We start from the raw sequence: 20,890 nt of genomic DNA, 5'->3' as shown, positions 1-20,890 counted from the left end.
GCCATTTGGTTCTCGAGCTTTCTTTTCATGAAGATGATAAAACACCTGTTTAAATTCAAGATCATTATTGTATGAAATAACATTTGAGCGTATCTTCGTTTGCTATAAAGTGTCTTCAGCAGATAAGGTATGCAGATGAAATTTAATAGGAATCAAATATTTTTTCCTGGCTATTTATGCAATATACTATATGAGCAAACGTTTTCTAGCTGTTTAGTTTCGTTGTCAAAATATTTTTGATATAAATCGATTCTCTCTTTGAATTTGTCTAAAAGATTTATTTTTGCATTTAAATCTTGCTCTAATTTGAATTTTATTCTTAAGACTAACTTCATTCTTCTGTTGTTAGAAATATTTGTTCTACCAGCTTATTGTCTTCAACGTTTCAATACTTTTGGTTGGAAGCAATTCTTTACGTGCAGTTCTAATAATAGTAATTAAATTTTGGGTCAGCTCATCAATAAAAATTGGGGCATTACAATAATATAAATTACTAAAAATATCTTTTAATCTAATTCAATTTGGTGCTGAAATACGTTAATTTCAAAAAAATTAGCGAAAATAACAATATATGTGAATTTAGAACAATCAGATATGGATGTATGCCACTAATACCATAGATAATAGGCAAGCAAAGAGACTGCGGGGACTGCATATTACAATTCGCGGATTGCCATTGATAGCTGAAGTTCTAGTTAACATTCAGTACTGCTAAATTTGTCAGAGACACCATACATTTGAATGTCAGTGGAAGTAAGTAGGTGGTTTATCACCTGAATAATTATTGGCAGATCATTTGTAGATTTAATTATTTCACAAAAATGCCGTCTTAAGATAAGACAGAATTCTCAGATGTGAGATACTAGTTACTCAGATCAAATCCATTATGTGTCTGTATTAGTGGAAGGAAGTCTTCAAGCAATTGCTACAAAATTCCTATCTGACTTTCAAGACAGTCAGTGAATAGGAATAATTAGGTATTGGAAGTGCCGAAAGCTACAAGAAGTGGCCCACATGCAAGGCAACCAATGTTTTGCGTTTATCGTTTTTACTCTCGCCAGGGATGCCTTAAAACGTTATCGTCTGTGTTGATAGTGTAGTTCAAATGTTAGAGAACGATATTTTAATAAAGATCCAAGATTCAGCTTAAATACCAATTCTAAGAGACTATAGAATTCTGAAATTCTCATTCAATGTCCGAGAACGACGCAACTTTCATCGTTCTGGTTTGCTTATCTGAGAAGAAATCATGATAAGTATTGGCAATAATCTGCTTATTTAATAACCGAGTTTCTATAACCTGCGAGAGATAAATAGATTAGATTCTGCATTCTTAAGTAAACATATAGGAAACTGTAGGCTGAAAATTTCTCTTTACAGACGACGGTGCTTAAACAAGCATATTTGGTGACTGAATAACTTGAAATTAATCTAGTTAATTATCTCTTAAACCGCAAATGAATCTTAATGAACATATTTGGAATATTATAGAATGCCGATAGGAAGCATTGCCAGCCTTGTCTGGAATCTTCAGGAGCTCAACTTTGTCCTTTTAGAACAGCAGATTTAAATACTACTTGATTTACTCAATTAATTCTATAATTAAGTAGTTTTGAATACTACTTGATTTAATTTATCTACTCAATTATACCTCTCACTATAATTGTAACTCTAACTGTTTCTTTCAATATAACAAAAAAGGAATGTGTTTTTCTTTTAAACACGAATAAATTTCCCTTAAAAGATTCGACTTTAATATGCAGCATTTTAGGCATATAAGATACAGTAATCCCCCCTTTAACACAATCTCGCTTAAGACGATTATTGTTTAACGCGAATTTTATCACGAATTATGAATTGGTTTTAGTCCCTTACGCCATTACATGTTTTCATTAAATACGAACTTGCATAGTTTTTCAACTTAACCAATGTAAAGGTATATGCCCCTCTCCAAATATAACAAATCGTCTTCAGCCATTAAATTATGGCATTATTGATATTGCAGACGACTTGTAAGAGAAGCTGAAAATGAGACGAAAGTACCAACTTGGGGGTGTACTTGTTGCAATAAAAACTTCTGGAAATCCCACATGCACAAAACTGTTTTAGCACAGCATGAAGACATAAAGATGCTAATCCCGTTGATCTGTTTGGTAATGACAACGATACTACTTCACCTGACGAATGGAATATTCTGTAAAACACGTTGCGAACCGTGGTGTTAGTTCGGCGTTTGTTAGTGTAGATGACGATGTGCCGTGTGTCCTCCAATGAAATCTTATGTACAAGTATTTCTGTCTGAGGTGCAAGAAATGTCATCCGAAGGACGTGGGGAATACAGTATCATTACACTCCCTCGCCAGTAAATGTTACACGCATTAGACATTTTAGAACGTTTTGCTGCAATATCCGAATTGACGGCTAGTTTTACAGAAGTTATGAGCACAGCTGGCCGTGAAGTTACCAGGCATTTTCGTTCCGTCTGCGACAGTTCAATATGCAGGAATTTTTCACCAGAATAAAAGATATGCTAGAACAGTAATTCATGTCGTTCTGTAGAGATTTCTGTGACGACATGCATAGTAAACAGTAACACGTGACTATTTCATACAGTTATATTGTTTTTTTATCATGTATACCATGTGATTAGAAAGTTAATCCGTTTGTGAAGTAGCTCTTACACCTCGATTCCTAGTACAACGAATGAAACACTGCAAATGGTTAAGGTCTAGGAAAAAACTATTCCAAAAGTAAAATTGGAGGTAGCACAAATGCTCGATTTTTCGGTGGCTAGGGATTCGTATTAAAGAGAGTTTACTGTATATTATGTCCTTTTTACCAAAAACTTAAATGAAATTAAAGTGAAATAACATAATCTTTTTTGCTATGCGTCAAAAGAGAAATTAAATTTTCTAAGTATTTCTGTAATTTTGTATGCAAGTGCATATATGTAACATTAGCACGGAAAGGAGCATAAACTACCCTTAGATTTAACTAATATCTGGTTCATAAAACTGTCTCGATTCGCCTTTAAAGCTGCTCAACGAATGAATATATCTTGGAAAAATTAAGTAAGCGAACAAAAGGAATAAAAATTAAAAACTGATGGATAAAATAATAATAGCAAAGTTATTGTCAAATATTTAAAATTATTTTGGATAAAATAACATGCATTTAACTTTCATTTCAGTGAATAAAATGGAAATTTATGATTTGGCCAAGGATTTCTTATTTCAGATAGTACTTAATATGTTACAAGCCGTTGATCCTTTCTTCTTCCTCAGGTGAGAATTGTTTAGACTTTCTTATAAAATTCGTTATTGCAATCATTAAAATACATATTTAATTATTTAAAATGTGTTTTAAGACTTCTGAGAAGAATTTTTATAAAATTTATACATACTTTTCTTAAGAATTTTCTAAAATTAATGTTTAACAATAATTTATAAAAAGTTCATATTACATCATAAATAAAATACTTTGTATCTCTACTGAATTTCTCATTAAGTGATACGAATTAAATTGAAACAGGTGTACTTTGTTATTGAATATCTAAACTCTCCTGAATTTTCTTTTAGGGAAGTGAATTTTTGATTGTTTATATCAATGCTTATATCTTATGGCACTAAAAATTAAGAGAAACTTTACAGAGCTCATTATTCGGATTTTCTTGGGTGAAGCAGTCCTTCATTCAAATGGTACTTACTTCTTAATTTACAACTATCTAAATGTATAGGCATTATAAAATGTACGTATGCAGCAGAAGTCTGAAAGTGCTAAATTCTCATTTAATCCAATCTAATAAAAATTACGGATTTTTTCCTGGTTTTATAATATAAGGTGAGCAATTTTTTTTATATTACGTTATTGTTAATCTCCTAAACGCACTTTGATTGAATGTTTGTAGGAAATGGGAGTTTAAAAATATATTATTTATATTGTATTCCTCTTATCAAAAGTCACATTTCTCAACAACTGTTCAGGTTACTTCTTCAGTTCAAGATATCTGTCGATTCATGATTTTTTTTATTTAAACTTTGTTTATTATTTTTATTTTATCATCAGTTACGTGTTTTTAGTTCTTGCTAAAATTTCTCTAATTATTTCTCATTTTCACCATCACTTTTCCAGTTTTATGAGCAGAGTTATTTTCATAATAAGATCATTAAATTACTGTCGGGAAATTTTAGAGAGTGGTAAACAATATCATCCTTTTTAATAACTCTCTTTATTGAGAAAACTAATAAACTAATGATATTTATTGAGCAAATACATTTATTGAGCAAATGATAAACTAATGATATTTATTGAGCAAATACATTTATTGAGCAAATGATAAACTAATGATATTTATTGAGCAAATACATTTATTCAGCAAATGATAGAATTAAATGAAAATTCCTAACTTTCCAATAATTAAATCCCTTACGGGAAGTTTAAAAAGTGATGAACACTATCATCATCATATGTTAACTACATTTTTTGCGCAAATGATAAAATAAGGAAATTTAGTCTGCAAATACATTTATTCAACAAATGATAAAATAAAATGAAGATTCCTAATTTTCTAATGATTAAATCTCTGACGAGAAGTTTAAAAAGTGATGAGCACTATCATCATCATCATAAGTTAACTTCATTTATTGAGCAAATACCTTTATTCAGCAAATGATAACAGGATAAAATAAAATTAAAATTCCTAACTTTCTAACAATGTACTCGCATGGATGGATTAGCTAATTTTTCATTATTAACTATCAGTCCCTCATCTCTGTTTTTCGCGAATAATCGCTCCAAACAGCAATTGTCAGAGCAGCGACGCAAATCTATGACATGAGCAAATTTATTTTAAATCTCACTTAAGCTTAAAATCTAAAAGTAGGAAGAAATTGCTGCAACTTACTGTCAGACAACAGTGCACATTCGAGAAGTTCCGAGACTGATATTTTAATCAGAATTAGATCACTCTACAGCTCTTTATTTTTTAATATTTTAAAATAACATCCTTCGCAATGAATTGCGTTTTACAGCATTTCGTGCAAAACATGATATAGACTTTTTTGCAACTTCTCGTTGAGCAACGGAATATCGCTATTTCCTCTCCATCATCTGAAAAAAGGCTCTTGCCTCGTATTTATCTTTTTTAACGTTGAGAATGCTCCAAAATCACATGGCGCTATATCTGGGCTATATCGTGTGCTTTTAGCATTTTCACATTAATTTTAATCTGTGAATTGTATATTAACAACAATGTTATAGTTGCGTTGTTCTATAGTAATAGTAACATTTTGCGCAAATCCAATGTTCCACGCAAGTAGGTTTTTAGCAAGTTACCATAATAGTCACCTTTTACTGTCTGCCCAAGCCTAAACAAGCGCTGTAGAATCATTCTCTGCTCATTGAGGAATTAGAAAAACTGGAATGGAATCAATGTCACTAACTAAAGAAAATACATTTTCACGAATATAAAAAGCTTCTATGTAATTCAGTTCACCAGCTGAAGAAACGTTATGGATAATTTTAGCAGACCAAATTCTGATAAAATGCCAAGCTATGATTAGATATACAACAAATGTTTACTTTTCGGACGTAGGATCCACTTTGCCTTTTGTAAAAGTAAAATGTTCATTTAGTTTAACTGATACATGTAAACCTACACTGACAAGATATGCCCTAAATTCCCCTATATATAATTTTCTCTTTATGATATTATTGTTCATGATTCTCATTCATTTGTCTTTTTCTTCAGATTTTTTTCTATCTCATTAAAAGTGCTTTTTCAGTAAATAAAATTTTCATGTTGATAGATAAATTAAAAGTTACACTCTTTGGCGCCTGAAACGCGCATATCCCTTTGTGGGGATGCACAAATGTTACCACTGAGCCATCAGAAGTTTCGCCAATTTTATAACATCAAACAATATATGCGTTACTTAGAATTTTAGACTCTCAGTTCTCGCTAATTTCTAAGAGATATATTCTCATTCAACATTTCCAGATGTGTTGCTTTTGAAATATTTTGGAACTACACAAAGTTCGAAAAATAATTGGTGAACTTAAGGTAACTGTAAAACATATTCATTATAAATGTAAGATTATGATACTAACTATATTTTCATCTTTCTTTCACGCAATATTTATTTTACATTCATTACCAATTATTTATCTTCAACAGTGGTTTTCTGCTCTGCTATTGGGTGACAATAAATGTTCGAGATAAGAAGAAACCGTTAAGCATGCCATATTTAATCATTCGCAGACTCTTCAGGTAAGCAATGATATATATTTAGTAGATAAATTGCAAATATGTAACATTTACACACATACGAGGCATGTTTGTATATGTGTCCATAAGTTCAAATATATTTTAAGGTTGTAACCAAACTACCATAAGCAAAAGACTCACTTGGGATTTTAATTATCTTTAATTAAGAAAACACAATTAAAAAGAAAAATAAAATAATACACTTAAGAACGTTGGAATTACACATTTAAGTTACAAAATAAATCTCGGGGACCCTTGATTCCAGTACACCGACAGGCTATTGTCCTTTTTGACCGGTGGTTTCTTCGGTGGTGGTGAATGGTGGCGCTCATTGAGCCGTGGGGTTACAAGGTGTATTTTCTAACGTAATAATACTTCAGATAAATAACAAGGAAAAAGGACGAAGTTAAAAGAAAGAGGAAAAAGAAGACGAAATAATTGAAATAAGTCTATCAAAACATTATATTTGCATTAAGACAAACAAAAAGAATTAAGTCGCACTTTCAATCGCAACAAATTCGAAATAAGATGGACATATTTCTAAGAACAAAAATTTAGGGGAAAATTAATATTGCTTCTGTCATCTAAATTAAAAGCAACTCTATTTAACTTACTTATTTTTTTTATTTCTATTAAAAGAAATGAAAAAATCTGATGTGTACACCACATGATTTCCTTGTACGGAATATTAAATTATACGCATTTTTTCTTGCATTTTATTTAAACTTATTAGATTGAATTAAACCTACTTCGCCGACAGCGCATAAACCACAATAGAATAAATGCATTCTTTAAAATTCACTTTGTTTACCATAGCGACATTCTGGCGCTAGGTTTTCTTAACAGTAATATATTTCATTCATATTATAACTCAGAATGCACAAAATGTATATCATTTAAAGAATTATCTAATCGTTGCCACATGTTCCATTCAAATACTACGAGGGCCATCCAGGAAGTAGATTACGTTTCCGTCTGTGTCCGCTAGGGGCGGGGCTAGCGCGGCCATCTTGGGGTCAGAGCGTTGCGCAGCTCAGTCTGCATCTAGCCGTGCTAGTGAGAGGTTCGTGCTGTGCTCCGTTCAGATACTGTGACGGTTTGAAATGTCTGCGTTAATTGAAAATCCCGCGAGCTGCGAGGTGCGCTCAGTAATAAGGTTTCTGACTGCAAAAAACTGTAAACCGATAGAAATCTATCGGCAGCTTCGTGAAGTGTATGGGGACAACATTATCACTGAAGGTGGAGTGCGTCAGTGGGTCATAAGATTTCAAAATGGCCGAACCAATGTTCACGACGAAGATCGAAGTGGAAGACCCAGCATAGTGACCGCCGAACTTCTCGAAAAAGTCGATGCTAAAGTCCGTGAAAATCGAAATTTCACAATAACGGAACTTTCTTTGAGTTTTCCACAAATTTCGCGAAGTTTGTTGCACGAAATCATCAGCGAAAAGCTTGGTTACCACAAGTTTTGTGCAAGATGGATTCCAAAAATCTTGACAGAGGACCACAAAAATCAGCGAATGGCTGCAGCGTTGAACTTTTTGGACGCTTACCATAAGGATGGTGACTCTTTACTCGATCGCATCGTTACTGGTGACGAAACATGGGTGAAACATGTGAACTGTGAAACGAAATTGCAATCAATGCAGTGGGGGCACACAAGTTCTCCCCAAAAACCCAAGAAATGCATGCAAACAATGTCGGCAAGGAAGATGATGGCGACTGTTTTTTGGGACAGAAAAGGTGTAATTTTGGTGGACTTCCTGGAAAGAGGCACTACAATAAACTCTCAAAGGTATTGCCAAACTCTCCAAAAACTCAGAAGAGCAATTCAAAACAAGCGCAGAGGAATGTTGAGCTCTAAGATCTTGTTGATTCACGACAACGCCCGGCCCCACACGTCAAATGTCACTCGTAAAGTTCTTGAATCTTTTAAGTGGGAGTTGTTTCCTCATCCGCCGTACAGTCCCGACCTGGCACCGAGCGACTTCCACCTATTCCCAGCAATGAAGAAGTGGCTGGCTATGCAGCGTTTTGATGACGACGCACAGCTGCAAAAAGAGGTAACGAAGTGGTTGAAGGCGCAGGCGGCCGAATTTTTCGACGAAGGAATTTCCAAGCTCGTACATCGCTACGATAAATGCCTTAATTTGTATGGTGACTATGTAGAAAAGTAGTATTTGAGTGTGGCTTTCATCTGTATATAATAAAATTTGTTTCCTATACTTTGTTTATTTTTTTATTCCAAAACGTAATCTACTTTCTGGATAGCCCTCGTATAATAAAGCTAGAACTAGGCATAAAAGAAATTAAGAAAACAAAACAAAAAAGAAACAGTTTTTCGCAGACGATTGAGTATTTCTCATTCAATTAATTCAGTTCTCACTTCGCGAGAAGGTAAAAATACATAAAAACTCAAAATATCTATATTAAAAATTACGAAGTAAATCTCAAACGCTTATTTCCTCGAAAAAATTCCAGAAAGAATTAAGCATAATTTAATTGGCAATAATAAATGAATGCGTTATCTTTGTTATTGCGAAGCTAAGTTTCTCTAGATTGGCAACAAATCCACTCGTCTCCTGTTTCAAATGTAAACATCAATGGCCGCCATTAAAAACAGGCTTAGCGGCAATTAAACAACTTTAAAATTGCTGATAATTCTAAAAATATTGCACACAGATTTACTAAAGGCATAAAATCCTTAATCGGAAGATAAAAACAACATAATTCAACCATTTTTAAAGCAAAAAATGTACAATTTACAAACATATACGAGTAAAGAAACTGAGATCACTGAGACGGGTAATAGAGTGGATATATATATATATATATATATATACGTTTGGTGCGGCCGATTGCAACCAAAATACGAGGTGCACATCTACATGTTACAGCAGTCCTAGATACAAAATTTCAACGCTCTGAGGCTACTCGTTTTTGAGTTATGCGAGATACGTACATACGTTCGTACAGACGCCACGAAAAATTCTCTTCAGAATTAATTTTAAAGCAGTTTTATAATTTTTTTGAAGGAAAAGAGTATTTTATTCTGTCCTTACGTACAGATATCACGAAAAAACATCGTTAAATTGCCATCGATAGTGATCAAAATGGATATTTTCATAGAAATATGCTGCCGGAAACTTTTCGCGTTTACAATACTTCCTTTTTACTTCGTACAAGGAAGTAAAAAATGGCTGAGTTTCGAACAAAGATTAATGAAAAATTTAATAATTCATGGTTTTAATTGAATTTCTGTTCTTTGGAGATGGTATATAAAAATTTTTCTAATTATATCTATATGAAATTAAGATATAATTATTTTTTTAATTAGACATTTTTGGTATTCTGTTCTTTGTTGCATGCTATTAATGATAGTAACAACAGTGATATACAACTGAAATAATGAATGAACCCTGTCCGTGAAATTTATGTCATAGGTTATATCCATTTTCGTGTCACATATAAAAGGTGATTCTTAAAAAACATTATAAGATGAACTAAAGTAGTGATTTAATTATATGTTTGCATGCGTAAAAGAGTAGTTTAAGTTATTTAAAAATTTCAATGTTTCTCATTGTTTTTATAGTGTGTTGCAGTGGTGTACTATTTAACTCCCTGTAATGAATAATGGTAACAAGTATTGTAGCAAATGTTTAATGATATAATTCATCTTTACAGGTTGTTGCCGACTTACTATTTTGTCTTCACCTTTGCATTTCTAATGAGAGATTTGGGTTCTGGACCTTTCTACCACAAAACACTAGACAGGCATATGGGAGGATGTGATAAATATTGGTGGACAAACCTTTTGCTAATAAACAACTTTTACAAATACGATAATTTGGTTAGTCCATTTACCACTATTTAATAAATAAATTAATTTTTATGTTTTTTATAAAAAGCTTGATTAACTAAAATTGAATGCTACATTCCATTTTAATAGAATTATAAACATACATTTTATTTGCACAGAAATTTATCAAATGAAATACGTGAAAATACATGTGCATGAATGCAATAATTTACTAAAATCATTTATTATTCTCAATCTTAAATCAGGGTTCGTAGCGGTCCTTACAAGTGCTTATAAGTCCTTATATTTGAAAATAAAATATAAAGGCCCTTATAGGTGCTTACTTTTTCTTTAAAGCCCGTATTTTTTTGTTTTTAGTGCTTATTTTTTGCATTTAGTGCTTTTTTTTTAATCTTTTTTTTAATGAATGCGCGTTTTTTCCCCGTACCAAAGCCGAAACTAAATAAACAACTTTTCTTCCTTATAATGCAACGTCATATGGTGAATCATACTCCCGGAAATTGCTTTTCCCCCCTTTCTCTGCATTAAGGTACCTATGGTGCACGCGAGAGTACAGACAGGTGCACATCGTTCTATTGGTCAAAGAATTGCGAAAACGGTACGAAAACGGTACATTCAGTACTCTTTTCCTCCCACCCAAATACTGCACACGTTTGGATTTCTATCAAGATTTTAATAATTTGCATTCTCGTTCAGCGTGGTCAGTTCATATTCGTGTTTATTATGATCGTTATGCTTATATTATGAGCATATGCATCAATATTTATAATAATATAGTTGCAGTTACTGGTGAAGTTTCCAAAAAATGGGTGTGTTTTTATACAGATTAGCTTTCTAAGGAATAATATTCGGAATGGCTTAAATAAAAGGAAAGTAATCGAATAGTCAAAATAATTTCATTTTTTTTTCTGCCAATACATTATACAGTACGGAGGTTGGGAGGTTTTCCCCTTTCTCCGCAAAATCTCTAATATTGAAGCAGAGGCCTTTTTTTTTTTGTCACTGTTCAATTTGGATTGAATAGGACTAAAAGTTTTTGCGGTCTACCCAACCCAAGCGAAGATTGATTCCTATTCCGGAAATTTAACGCAGTCTGTTGAAAATTAGAATCAGAAACACCCCAGATTAGGAAGTCTCTTTCTCTTCCTTTATTTAGATCTTAATTCTCCGAATACCAGCAGCTGTTGATTCCGATTGCGTAATATCACATGTGGAAGAATTACGCCGCATGTATTGCGCAATAACGTTTGCGGTATTTTGCAGAGATAATTAATTTTGATGTTCGGTCTGAGAGTTGTTTATGAACACTTAAAAGAGTTTTACTGTGCTTTCTAAGCAGAAGTTCCGTTGGTCTATTTTTATATGATGCACATATCGAAATGTCAAAATAATTTATTTAGCCGAGAAATCTAAAGAACGGGTACAATCTCTCCCACTCCTCTTTTACCAGCTACTATCCGGAATATTCGGCAATTTTCGAGTATGCGGGTTAGTTAAGCTTTTACTGTTAAAGGTTGACTGCATGAAGCAATTTCCCGTCTTCTGATTTCAGAAATGTGCCTCTTTTTTTACTTAAATTACTTTGTTTGGAATATATGTTTAGGTGCCAAACGAATACAATTAATATGGCTTATTATTATTTATTTTCTATATTTTGAACTGAAATTTCATCATTAAATCTTGTAGTATAGTTTAGTTCTGCATAGTTTTTTTTCCTCTCATTGTAAACTAATTCTGTAAATTGAACTCTGCTTATTTATCAATAAATTGTCATTAATTTGTTTATACTTGTCTTGATATCTATGATATATTTAATAGTAAGGCGTAGTAAGTAACAGAGAGTCGAAGATACCAGTGTAACTTCTCTTTAAAACCAAGAATGAAAACAGTAAATTTAAATGGAAAATCATAAATGGCATATAAGTGTTAAACGACATTAAGACCCAGGCTTGCATTGGATATCATACAAATTTAAGCTGCCATTGTATTGTGATGTATGAAACTTACTTTTTAACCTGTGTTATGTAAATGTCAAAACGTTTAACATTGAGAAGGTTTCTCTTACTCTATATGTCTTCTTAACTGTACTTCTTAACGTTCTCGACAACATTAATACATTCAAATGAATTTTCTTCAGTGGGAGTTTTACCAAAAAATAATAGAGAAAATCAGGGAACAAGATAGTTTTCAGCGAATGGACAGGAAACAGTTTCAAATTAGAATCAAGACTCGAAATCGAATTTAGGTATGCGAACCTTGGGAAGGGTAGTCTATATAGTAGTAGCTGCTTTCAGCGATGTTGGGGAATTTGCATTTCTCCCTTGCGGCTGTGCAGTGCTAGAGTTGCCTAAAGTATAAAGCTATTTGTTTCGCCGTACACACAAAAATTAAATCCATGATTTAACATATAAAGTCCGAAAACTTTTAACTGACATCTTCACCAAGAGAGACCGCCACCGGCTCGGCCAGATTTTCTTCGGCGATCGCAACAAATGATCAAATTCGAATCGAGCGATACGATTTCGTGTTTTCTGAACACAAGTTTGGATGACGCCTTAACAGTGGCAAATTTGTGTTCTTAAACTGAAAATAACGCTTCACCTCAGAATAAAAGCTTCAGATATAGGTAAATAGCAATGCATACTAATAATATACCTATTGTACCGTCAGCTCAGTGCAATGCCAAGAAAGTGTGTGTGCGTGTGGTGTGAAAAAACTGTGTGTATCAGTGTCGGATTTAGGCTTGATTAAGACCCTAAGCTATTTGAGATACGGGGCCCTATATAAGTCTAGATATTATATGTCAGTGCCAAATATGAGTTTCGGATACCTAGAAGGCATTTTGGCCCAAGAAAGCGGGGGCCCTAAGCTATAGCTTGTGTAGTTCATACGAAATTCCTGCACTGGTGTGTACTCTCGACGTTCTAGTTATCGACGTGGCCACTAACTGTAATTCTTCTTAGTGTGGATAGGTGATATGATATATGGAATCCTGACATGGAAAGGATTGTCGAAGATTGTAATGGAAATAAGAATTTAGCCGAATGTCTCAGACTGCATTTATTTGAAGTATCGTCTGGAATTGTTGCAGCTAAGCACGTGACGACATAGCTGTTAAATTAATAAGTATTCCTCCTTCATTTTCTTTATGTTATGTTTATTACTCACGTGTGATAGATAGACGTATCCTGTTCATCGATATTGTTAAGCTGAAGGAATGCACTTATTAAAGTTTATACTTAACTTAGAACATGTATGCTCTTTTGGTAAGAACCAAGTATCACAATACGCCAATTTCTCAGCGTCATCCCAAATTAAATTTAACCAGCGTTTTCTTTAAATGATATTCAATAATACGGAAGAATTTAACAGTTGTTTTTTGGGAAAAACAAAAAGATTTCAAGAATGTACTTAAATTACGGAACGTTCGTGTTTTGAAATAAACTAGAGTCTGAACTTCACTACATCGCTTTCCTTTTATACCATTAAAAAAACATTTCACTCAGTCTATAATGAGAGTAAACACTAATGCTTTCACTGATTTATAAGATAACCAGAAATTGGAATGACTGTTCATCTTCAGACTGCCAAATGCATATTAGTCAAATATCAAGTGCATATTATATCAAACTCATTGCATATTAGTATAGACTTACTAAATTTTAGCTTAGTAAAGTCCTCTCCCCGGGGGTCGAGTGTAAGGCAACCCCCGGCCTTCTGTCTAAGACCTGTACTTAAACAGACTCGGCTGATGACGTACGTAATCAATCTTCACAATGATTAGAACCATTGATTCTTCGGTTTTAGGTTCAGGTTCAGCAAACATCGTAATGGCATTGTCATGTCTGCCCCTTGGTTGTGCCCTTGGTTGTTCGATATCAAACCATGTAACATTAAGGACGTTACATGGTTTGATATCGAAGGTTTTCCTTGAAGGTTTGGATCCCTTTGGTCAACACAGGGCAATAGTCTTTGACATGACTTCGTTTTTATGTAGGTGACCACCAGTGCCGGTCGCCATTGACTTGTTTGCTTTAACTGTGAGTAATTTTGTCCCCCTCTGTTGACCAGGGGGTTATACCTCTTCGATCATTTCTGGAGGAGATGATTCATTTAACCGTGTAAGGGCTTGAAAACGGCCCACGTCTGGGAGTCTTTCTCTTCGGTGTCTATATTTCTGCTAGGGAACATGGTACGAAAAGGATATTAGAAGGTTCACGATAATTTGTATCGAACTGAAAATTTTCCTAAACATATACGATTTTATTTTAAAAAGAAGGTCTTTGTTTGAAATTTGCTCTTATTCAAATATTACTGCCTTGAAAACTACTGAAGAATCGAAATCATGGAATCGGCATGATTTTTTGACCTCAAATACTCTTGCAATTATATCAGGCTGCAACAAAGGCTGCTTCCTTTGATAACAAATGACAACTCGACTAATTATCAAGATACGAATACTGAAGAAGTAACAACCATTAAGGAAAAATTTCATACGAGCGTAAAGCATAGGTGAAAAATGTTAATTACGGCTTTAAATGAGGCTCGCACTTCTCTTCCCCAAAGATCCTTTATCTTCTTATATCTCTTAAGTTAAATTATCAGTTAAGTCACATTGGCCCCGCTGATCTAATTCATTAAGAGAACTGCCGACTATAACTATTGATCAATCATTGACCGAAAGGAAGTTAAGTCACATTGGCCCCACTGATCTAATTCATTAAGAGAACTTCCGACTATAACTATTGATCCATCATTGACCGAAAGGATAAGACCGTTGAACATCAGCTGTTCGACCTAGCCTCAAATGCTGGTGAGCAGGCTGGTGGCATGAACTTTTCATGGGTTTTTCATGTGTAACAGGAATATGAGCCAGTTTCCTATAAAAACGGCTGCCACGAAAGCATTCTTGGCATTCATTCCCTTAGACACATAGTCCCTAATGTGCTTTACCATAATCCACTCCAACTAATGCTAAATAGCCTAGACTGAATACGCCCATCATTGCCCATATCGCTAGGGAAGCTTTGTTAACAGCTCACCGGAAACTCGTTCTTTTGAGGGTTAAATGAAACAGTCATAGTTTTCGTATTCTTTTTTCATATGTAAGTTTCATATAATATAAGTCGAGAAAATGAAGCAATTTTAAAGGAGATGATTTTAATGGAGATGATCAATTTTGATGGAGATGGACTACTGAACGCCTTAACATAATAAACAACTTAGCCAAAATAAATATTGATTCTAAACTCTACCATCATATTTTGACCTTTGATTCTAATTTTGAAGTTATTTCTTATTCTTTACACCATTATTTAGTCATCAGGTTTTCGTTTTCATTTTCAGTTACTTAACAATACTTACATTTGAAGAGAAAAATCATCTGAAGATACGACTGAATTCAAGAATATTTTTATCCAAAACTCAATCATGATTGCTCTTGATCTGAATTATTATTTGCTGCTAATGATTCTATTGAAAGAGGACTAAAATATTTGTAACTATGCTTAGAGAATTTCTTTTCTACTGATACTGAAGAATTAATTTCTCTCATTAATGTCTTATAAAACCTGACTCACTTCGCTCTGCAAAATGATTAGATACGTCAAGTTGAAGAACTTATAATGTATTTCTCCCGCCTTCTTAGCATGCCTTCGTGTTGTAATGGTCAGCACACTTAGCGCGTATTCGAGAGGTCCGAGGTTCGAGTCCCGGCGAGGGCACTGCACATTTTCCATGTCTCCTGCTTCGAAATAACCTAATGCCTCTACAAATTTACTGTGAGAAACCTCCTTAATCCAGGAGCTATTAAGATTTACATTAAAAATGTGAATCTAAGTTCTTTTCAAAGTACTTTTTTTTGGGGGGGGAGGGATTCGCTATGGGGATAAAATCTTTGCCTTTATTCTTGGGAAGAAGGAAAGTTAAACACTGTCTTGAATACAAATTGTATTAATTTCCCCAATTAAGTTCATTTATGAAATTAAATTACTGCTCTTTTTTTTTCTTTTTACTTTAAATTTCCATGACAAGTAATGAATAAAATTTCATTAGCCCCTTCTTCCTACACTTTTTTTATTGCCATATTCCCCATTCTAAATTTTATCATTCTGTTCAACTACTTTTATGCTTTCCTATAAGTTTTATTCTTTATAGTTATACCTTGCTTACAAGTTCAATTACTTTAAAGCTGTTGCTATGGGTAAGATTATTTTCCTTCAGATAAGGATTGTAAAAGATTCTTGCTCTTATAAATAAAATTTTTTGCTGAAAACAATCACTATAATCTATTTATCATATGATTTTCGTTTAACATTAATAAAAAAATATGGCCTGATTTACAAATAAATTACTTAATTTTTAAATTACTTTAATTTTGTTCATTTAATTTATTTCTTAGTCCTTAAAGACTGTTATGAAATTTCATTTCTTCAGAGATTCATAATCTTTTCGCCAACGTGGATTAACTTTCATAGCTCAAATTAAGAAACTTTTAAAATGCTGCGTCAAAAACAAGCATCTTGTTTAAGATATAGTTAGTAAATATTCGGTTTTGGGAATCATAGTTTAAATCAGTGTTTCTCAACCACCGGTCCGCAAGAAATATTTGCTGGTCTGCGAAATATCCAGCTATTTGTCCAAAACCGAAAGTGTCATTGGTCGACAACGATATTACAACAGCACCTACATTACAATAACAATAGTTTACCAGTTTAGAAAATAATATGATCGATGATGAAAAATATAACAAACTGGCAACTATGTACCTATTAATCGCCTTTCATAAATTACCGTGCCGTACACTTAGTACACCAGTTAGTGTGCCCTGTCTACCTTGAGTATCGCTGATTACATGAGCGCTGAATATCTGTCGTAGTGTTTAAAGCGTCTTAGGTTAGGTTTCGCTTTTTATCTTGCTTACATTCTTCTGAACGCTTGGACAACCGAAAACTATACATCAGCGTAAGTTTTTAATAAACACTGAATTTAATACTGTGCTATAACTACTATTTCTTTAACCTTAGGTAGATTAAAAATCAATAACCAGGATAAGCAAGAAGGAAACGAAAGGCACGTGTATTTAAATATGATTGTAAGCAAATGGTAATAAGAACATTACAATTAACTTATGTAATACTTCTTGAATACTTTGTAAAGATTTTTTTGGGGGGAAGGAGGGAGAGAAAAAAAAAAAAACCACCGGTCCGCGAAATGTTTTCGTAAGTTTTACCGGTCCACGGACCAAAAAAGGTTGAGAAACACTGGTTTAAATTATTCTTCCGCTTACTTACGAGAAAATTATTTTCAGTTGGTAAATTCAATTGACTGAAAGCTTTCACTTTTGTTAGAACCTGTCAGACATAATTAATGATTTTAACTCTACTCTTCTATTTCCCAATATTTAAAAGCTAATTCATATTTATTAGTCATATTTTTCTTTCTATTTTTTCATCGAAGTTGCTATAATTCTTTTATATTATTGTTTTTTATATTGTTTATATGAACAACGCATTTCTGTGACGATATTTCAGAATATTTTTATTCCTTGCAAAAGACGGCTTACATTAGGCATTATTAAGATGCTTCGAAATCTTCAGTAAATCTAACTCCAATTTAATACCTGATACTTGATACTTAATAATTACTTTTCACTAATGTAATAAATTATTGTTTTTGTTTCTTTCTTTTTGGCAGTGTATGGTGCACACCTGGTACATTGCTGCCGATTTCCAGCTTTTCATTTTCTCGCTGTGCTTGCTTGTCCTGCTGTTGAAGTAAGTAAAACTTTCCTTTCTGTCATTAGTATTTATTTTCATGCATGCTACATGCAAAAAATCCTATATCAGATCTGCTTTCACCAATCCGTTTTGTCAGATACTAAGGTTAGTGAGACGTTATTTTGATATTTTATGTACTAATATTCACCAGTACATTATAAGCTCATTGTAAAATGTAGGGGAGTGCTTTGCTACTAGATGTTATTTATCTGATAAAAGGTATTTGTGATTACACAATAAACATCTAGCCCTGAATTAAAAAAATTATGTAACAATTACTCTCGCTGATTATAAATTTTACAACATTGAATGTGAAACGAAGAAAGGTAATCAGGTTACTGCAATAAATTATTTTAATTATTTAAGTAATCATTAAAATTATAGCCAAAACTCTTGAGAATTGTCTGCCTAAGGATGAATGGCTTTGTGAAGGAAAGGAAAAGGATTTTTAAGGGAGATTTTCCAATTTTTATCCAACGTTTCTGGGGAAAAAAAAGTGTTTTTATAAATCTATCATTTATAAATAAGGAACAGCAAAGCAAAAAATTAACCCCTAATATTCTATTGATATGCAGTTAAAAATCTGTAAACAATAGCGGAATTTGGAAATGTAGAGCTATTTGTAAATTTTAAAAAGCAGGTTTGAAAATTTGGAAATTCATCACGCTGATTGATTCATTCAAAATTAAGCCCTAATATTCTATTGATATGCAGTTAAAAATCTGTAAACAATAGCGGAATTTGGAAATGTAGAGCTATTTGTAAATTTAAAAAAACAGGTTTGAAAATTTGGAAATTCATCACGCTGATTGATTCATTCAACGAAAATATAAAATAATAATCAAAGAGATAAAAAGTTTAGTTCTTGAAAAATGAAGTCAGAATTGCAAGAAATTCTGAAAATAACATCACCATAGAAATATACGTCATATTTTAGTCATTTTAGCGTAGTACAAACGCAACTACTTTACTCAATAAGTTCGCTGGGAGGAAAACATCCCTGTCATGATGAGCTAGAGCTAGAGCTGTTCCTTTCATGGTCTTTACGACTTGCACAGGACTTTAATTAGATGATGTTTCTGCCTTGTTAAATATATAATATCTTATAATTTAATCCCAAGAATTTTTATGCAAGATATCTATTGAAATTAAATATTTGTGATGATTTTAACATATTTTAAATTCTATATTTACGATAAGTGACTTAGAATCTTTGTTGAACACAGAAAAGTTTACCAAAATATAGACATGGAAATAAGAGAGTAGGTCAGTGAGAAATAGTGCATTTTATTTCCTAATAAAGATCTCCGAATCACTGAAAGATCTCCGGATATTGTGATAGATTTCAGTTTAAGTGGTTGCTATTTAAATACGGCATAAATCTCTGTGCTTTTTGATATATTTTAAGAGGGTTTTTAAAATTTAGTAATTTCTTTCACTTGTTTCACTTTCTCTTGTTTTAACGTAATGAAAGCTTTCTGATATTCTGTTTAAAATTGTTTTAGGTGGCCGAAGCTAGGTATATCCCTTAGTTTTGTCGTAATATTTGCATCTATGATTCATGATGGAATCTTTAGTTACACGTACAATATGCCTGGTTTCAGTTTGGTGACTTATCTTGATCCTGAGTAAGTTTCTTTTCAGTGAAAATATCTTATATTCATGTTAATTGACTGTTATTGACATACTATCTAAACATACGCTATATTACAGCATAAGAGAAACGTACGTAAAATGTATATAAGTTATACAATTTTACTCTGGAAATTTACATAATATGTTTTTAAAATAAATTTCTGATAATTGTGAGTTTAATAAGCATCGTAAAGCCTTTAAAATGAATATTATTAATAGACATGTAATAATTTTATTAAACAAAGTGAATTTATTTGACCTTTAAGAAATTGGAAAATATTCTTTTAAAAATTTGTAAATAAATTGTAAAAACGACTAACATACCAGATTATAATATTTAAGCTCTTAATCATTCGTCTGAAATGCGATACCTATGTTCTGACGCAAAGACTAAAAGAATTTTGTACATAGCAAATGAAAGAAAATATGAAGTGAAAAAATTAATACGAGTGCATTAACTGCAGTTCTTAATACTGTTTTTAATCTGATTTATTTAAATCAAAAGTATTTAATACATGATATTGTAAGGATTATGTTAATTTTATTAACAGTTAAATTTTAAGTTAAAGTTCCTTTCCTGTCCAATTCTTAACTTCAACTTACTACTTCCGGCCAGAACGTAGTTTTGGAATCACTCTGAATACTTAATGAGGAGGAGCGGTATTTAAACCTCGAAGTTCTACTTGCTGAGTTAGAGAGAATCAGAGTTTCTGATTTGCGCCCGTCTGCCTTTTGGCTACTCTCTCTCAAAGCTGTTATTACGCTCGGCCGTACTCAGGGCCTTGATAAGTTTCGTAGTCAAATAGAGTTAAGGTGTTTGGTGTATTTAATTATGCCTCAGGGAAGGAATGCCTTCGTGGAGGACTTTCTAAGGGAAACTGGCTCGTATACACGTTACACATGGGAAAAACCACGAAAACGCCCATGCAGCCAGCCCCTTCGCGGGATTCGAACCTCGGACCGAACTACCAGTGTTCAGCGACTTTACCGCTCGGCCGCTGTGGGCCAAACAGAGTTAAGGGGCCAACTCGATTAGAATCTTGATAGTTTCGGATATATCTTTGGTTAATCTTAGTTTTAGTTTATTTCTTAGTCTCTTAAGTTCAAACCCAAGTGTCGGCTTTTATTCTGCACTCCAAGACGGAGTTTTGTTAAATCTTATTGAAATAATAAAGGGTTAGTTACCCTTCCATCTTGTTGTTTCTTGTTACACTAACTTAAGCGATTTATTCGCTAACTAGTTCTTAAGATTCTCCACTTTCTACAGTAACTGAGAAATACACTAGTTTACCACGAAAACGCCCATGCAGCCAGCCCGTTCGCGGGATTCGAACCTCGGACCGAACTGCCAGTGTTCAGCATTTTTACCGCTCGTCCACTGCTGGGCCGTTA

At 33.1% G+C, this 20,890-nt stretch overlaps 1 protein-coding gene across 1 annotated transcript in view; it reads left to right on the top strand.

Annotated features, from left to right (window-relative positions):
• LOC118184135 (nose resistant to fluoxetine protein 6-like) overlaps positions 1 to 20,890 on the top strand; it is a 59,002-nt gene that overhangs the window by 27,350 nt on the left and 10,762 nt on the right. Inside the window, exons 7-11 of the mRNA XM_035353785.2 lie at positions 3,191 to 3,284; positions 6,176 to 6,268; positions 9,950 to 10,115; positions 17,781 to 17,860; positions 19,369 to 19,491. Of these exons, the coding sequence (XP_035209676.1) occupies positions 3,191 to 3,284; positions 6,176 to 6,268; positions 9,950 to 10,115; positions 17,781 to 17,860; positions 19,369 to 19,491 (556 nt within the window). The remainder of the gene's footprint in view (positions 1 to 3,190; positions 3,285 to 6,175; positions 6,269 to 9,949; positions 10,116 to 17,780; positions 17,861 to 19,368; positions 19,492 to 20,890) is intronic.

Source organism: Stegodyphus dumicola, chromosome 4 (genome assembly GCF_044657685.1).
Source record: "Stegodyphus dumicola isolate Sdum_Otavi_A_Nest chromosome 4, ASM4465768v1".
Classification (NCBI taxonomy): Eukaryota; Metazoa; Arthropoda; class Arachnida; order Araneae; family Eresidae; genus Stegodyphus; species Stegodyphus dumicola.
This window is presented reverse-complemented; position numbering and strand designations above follow the sequence as displayed.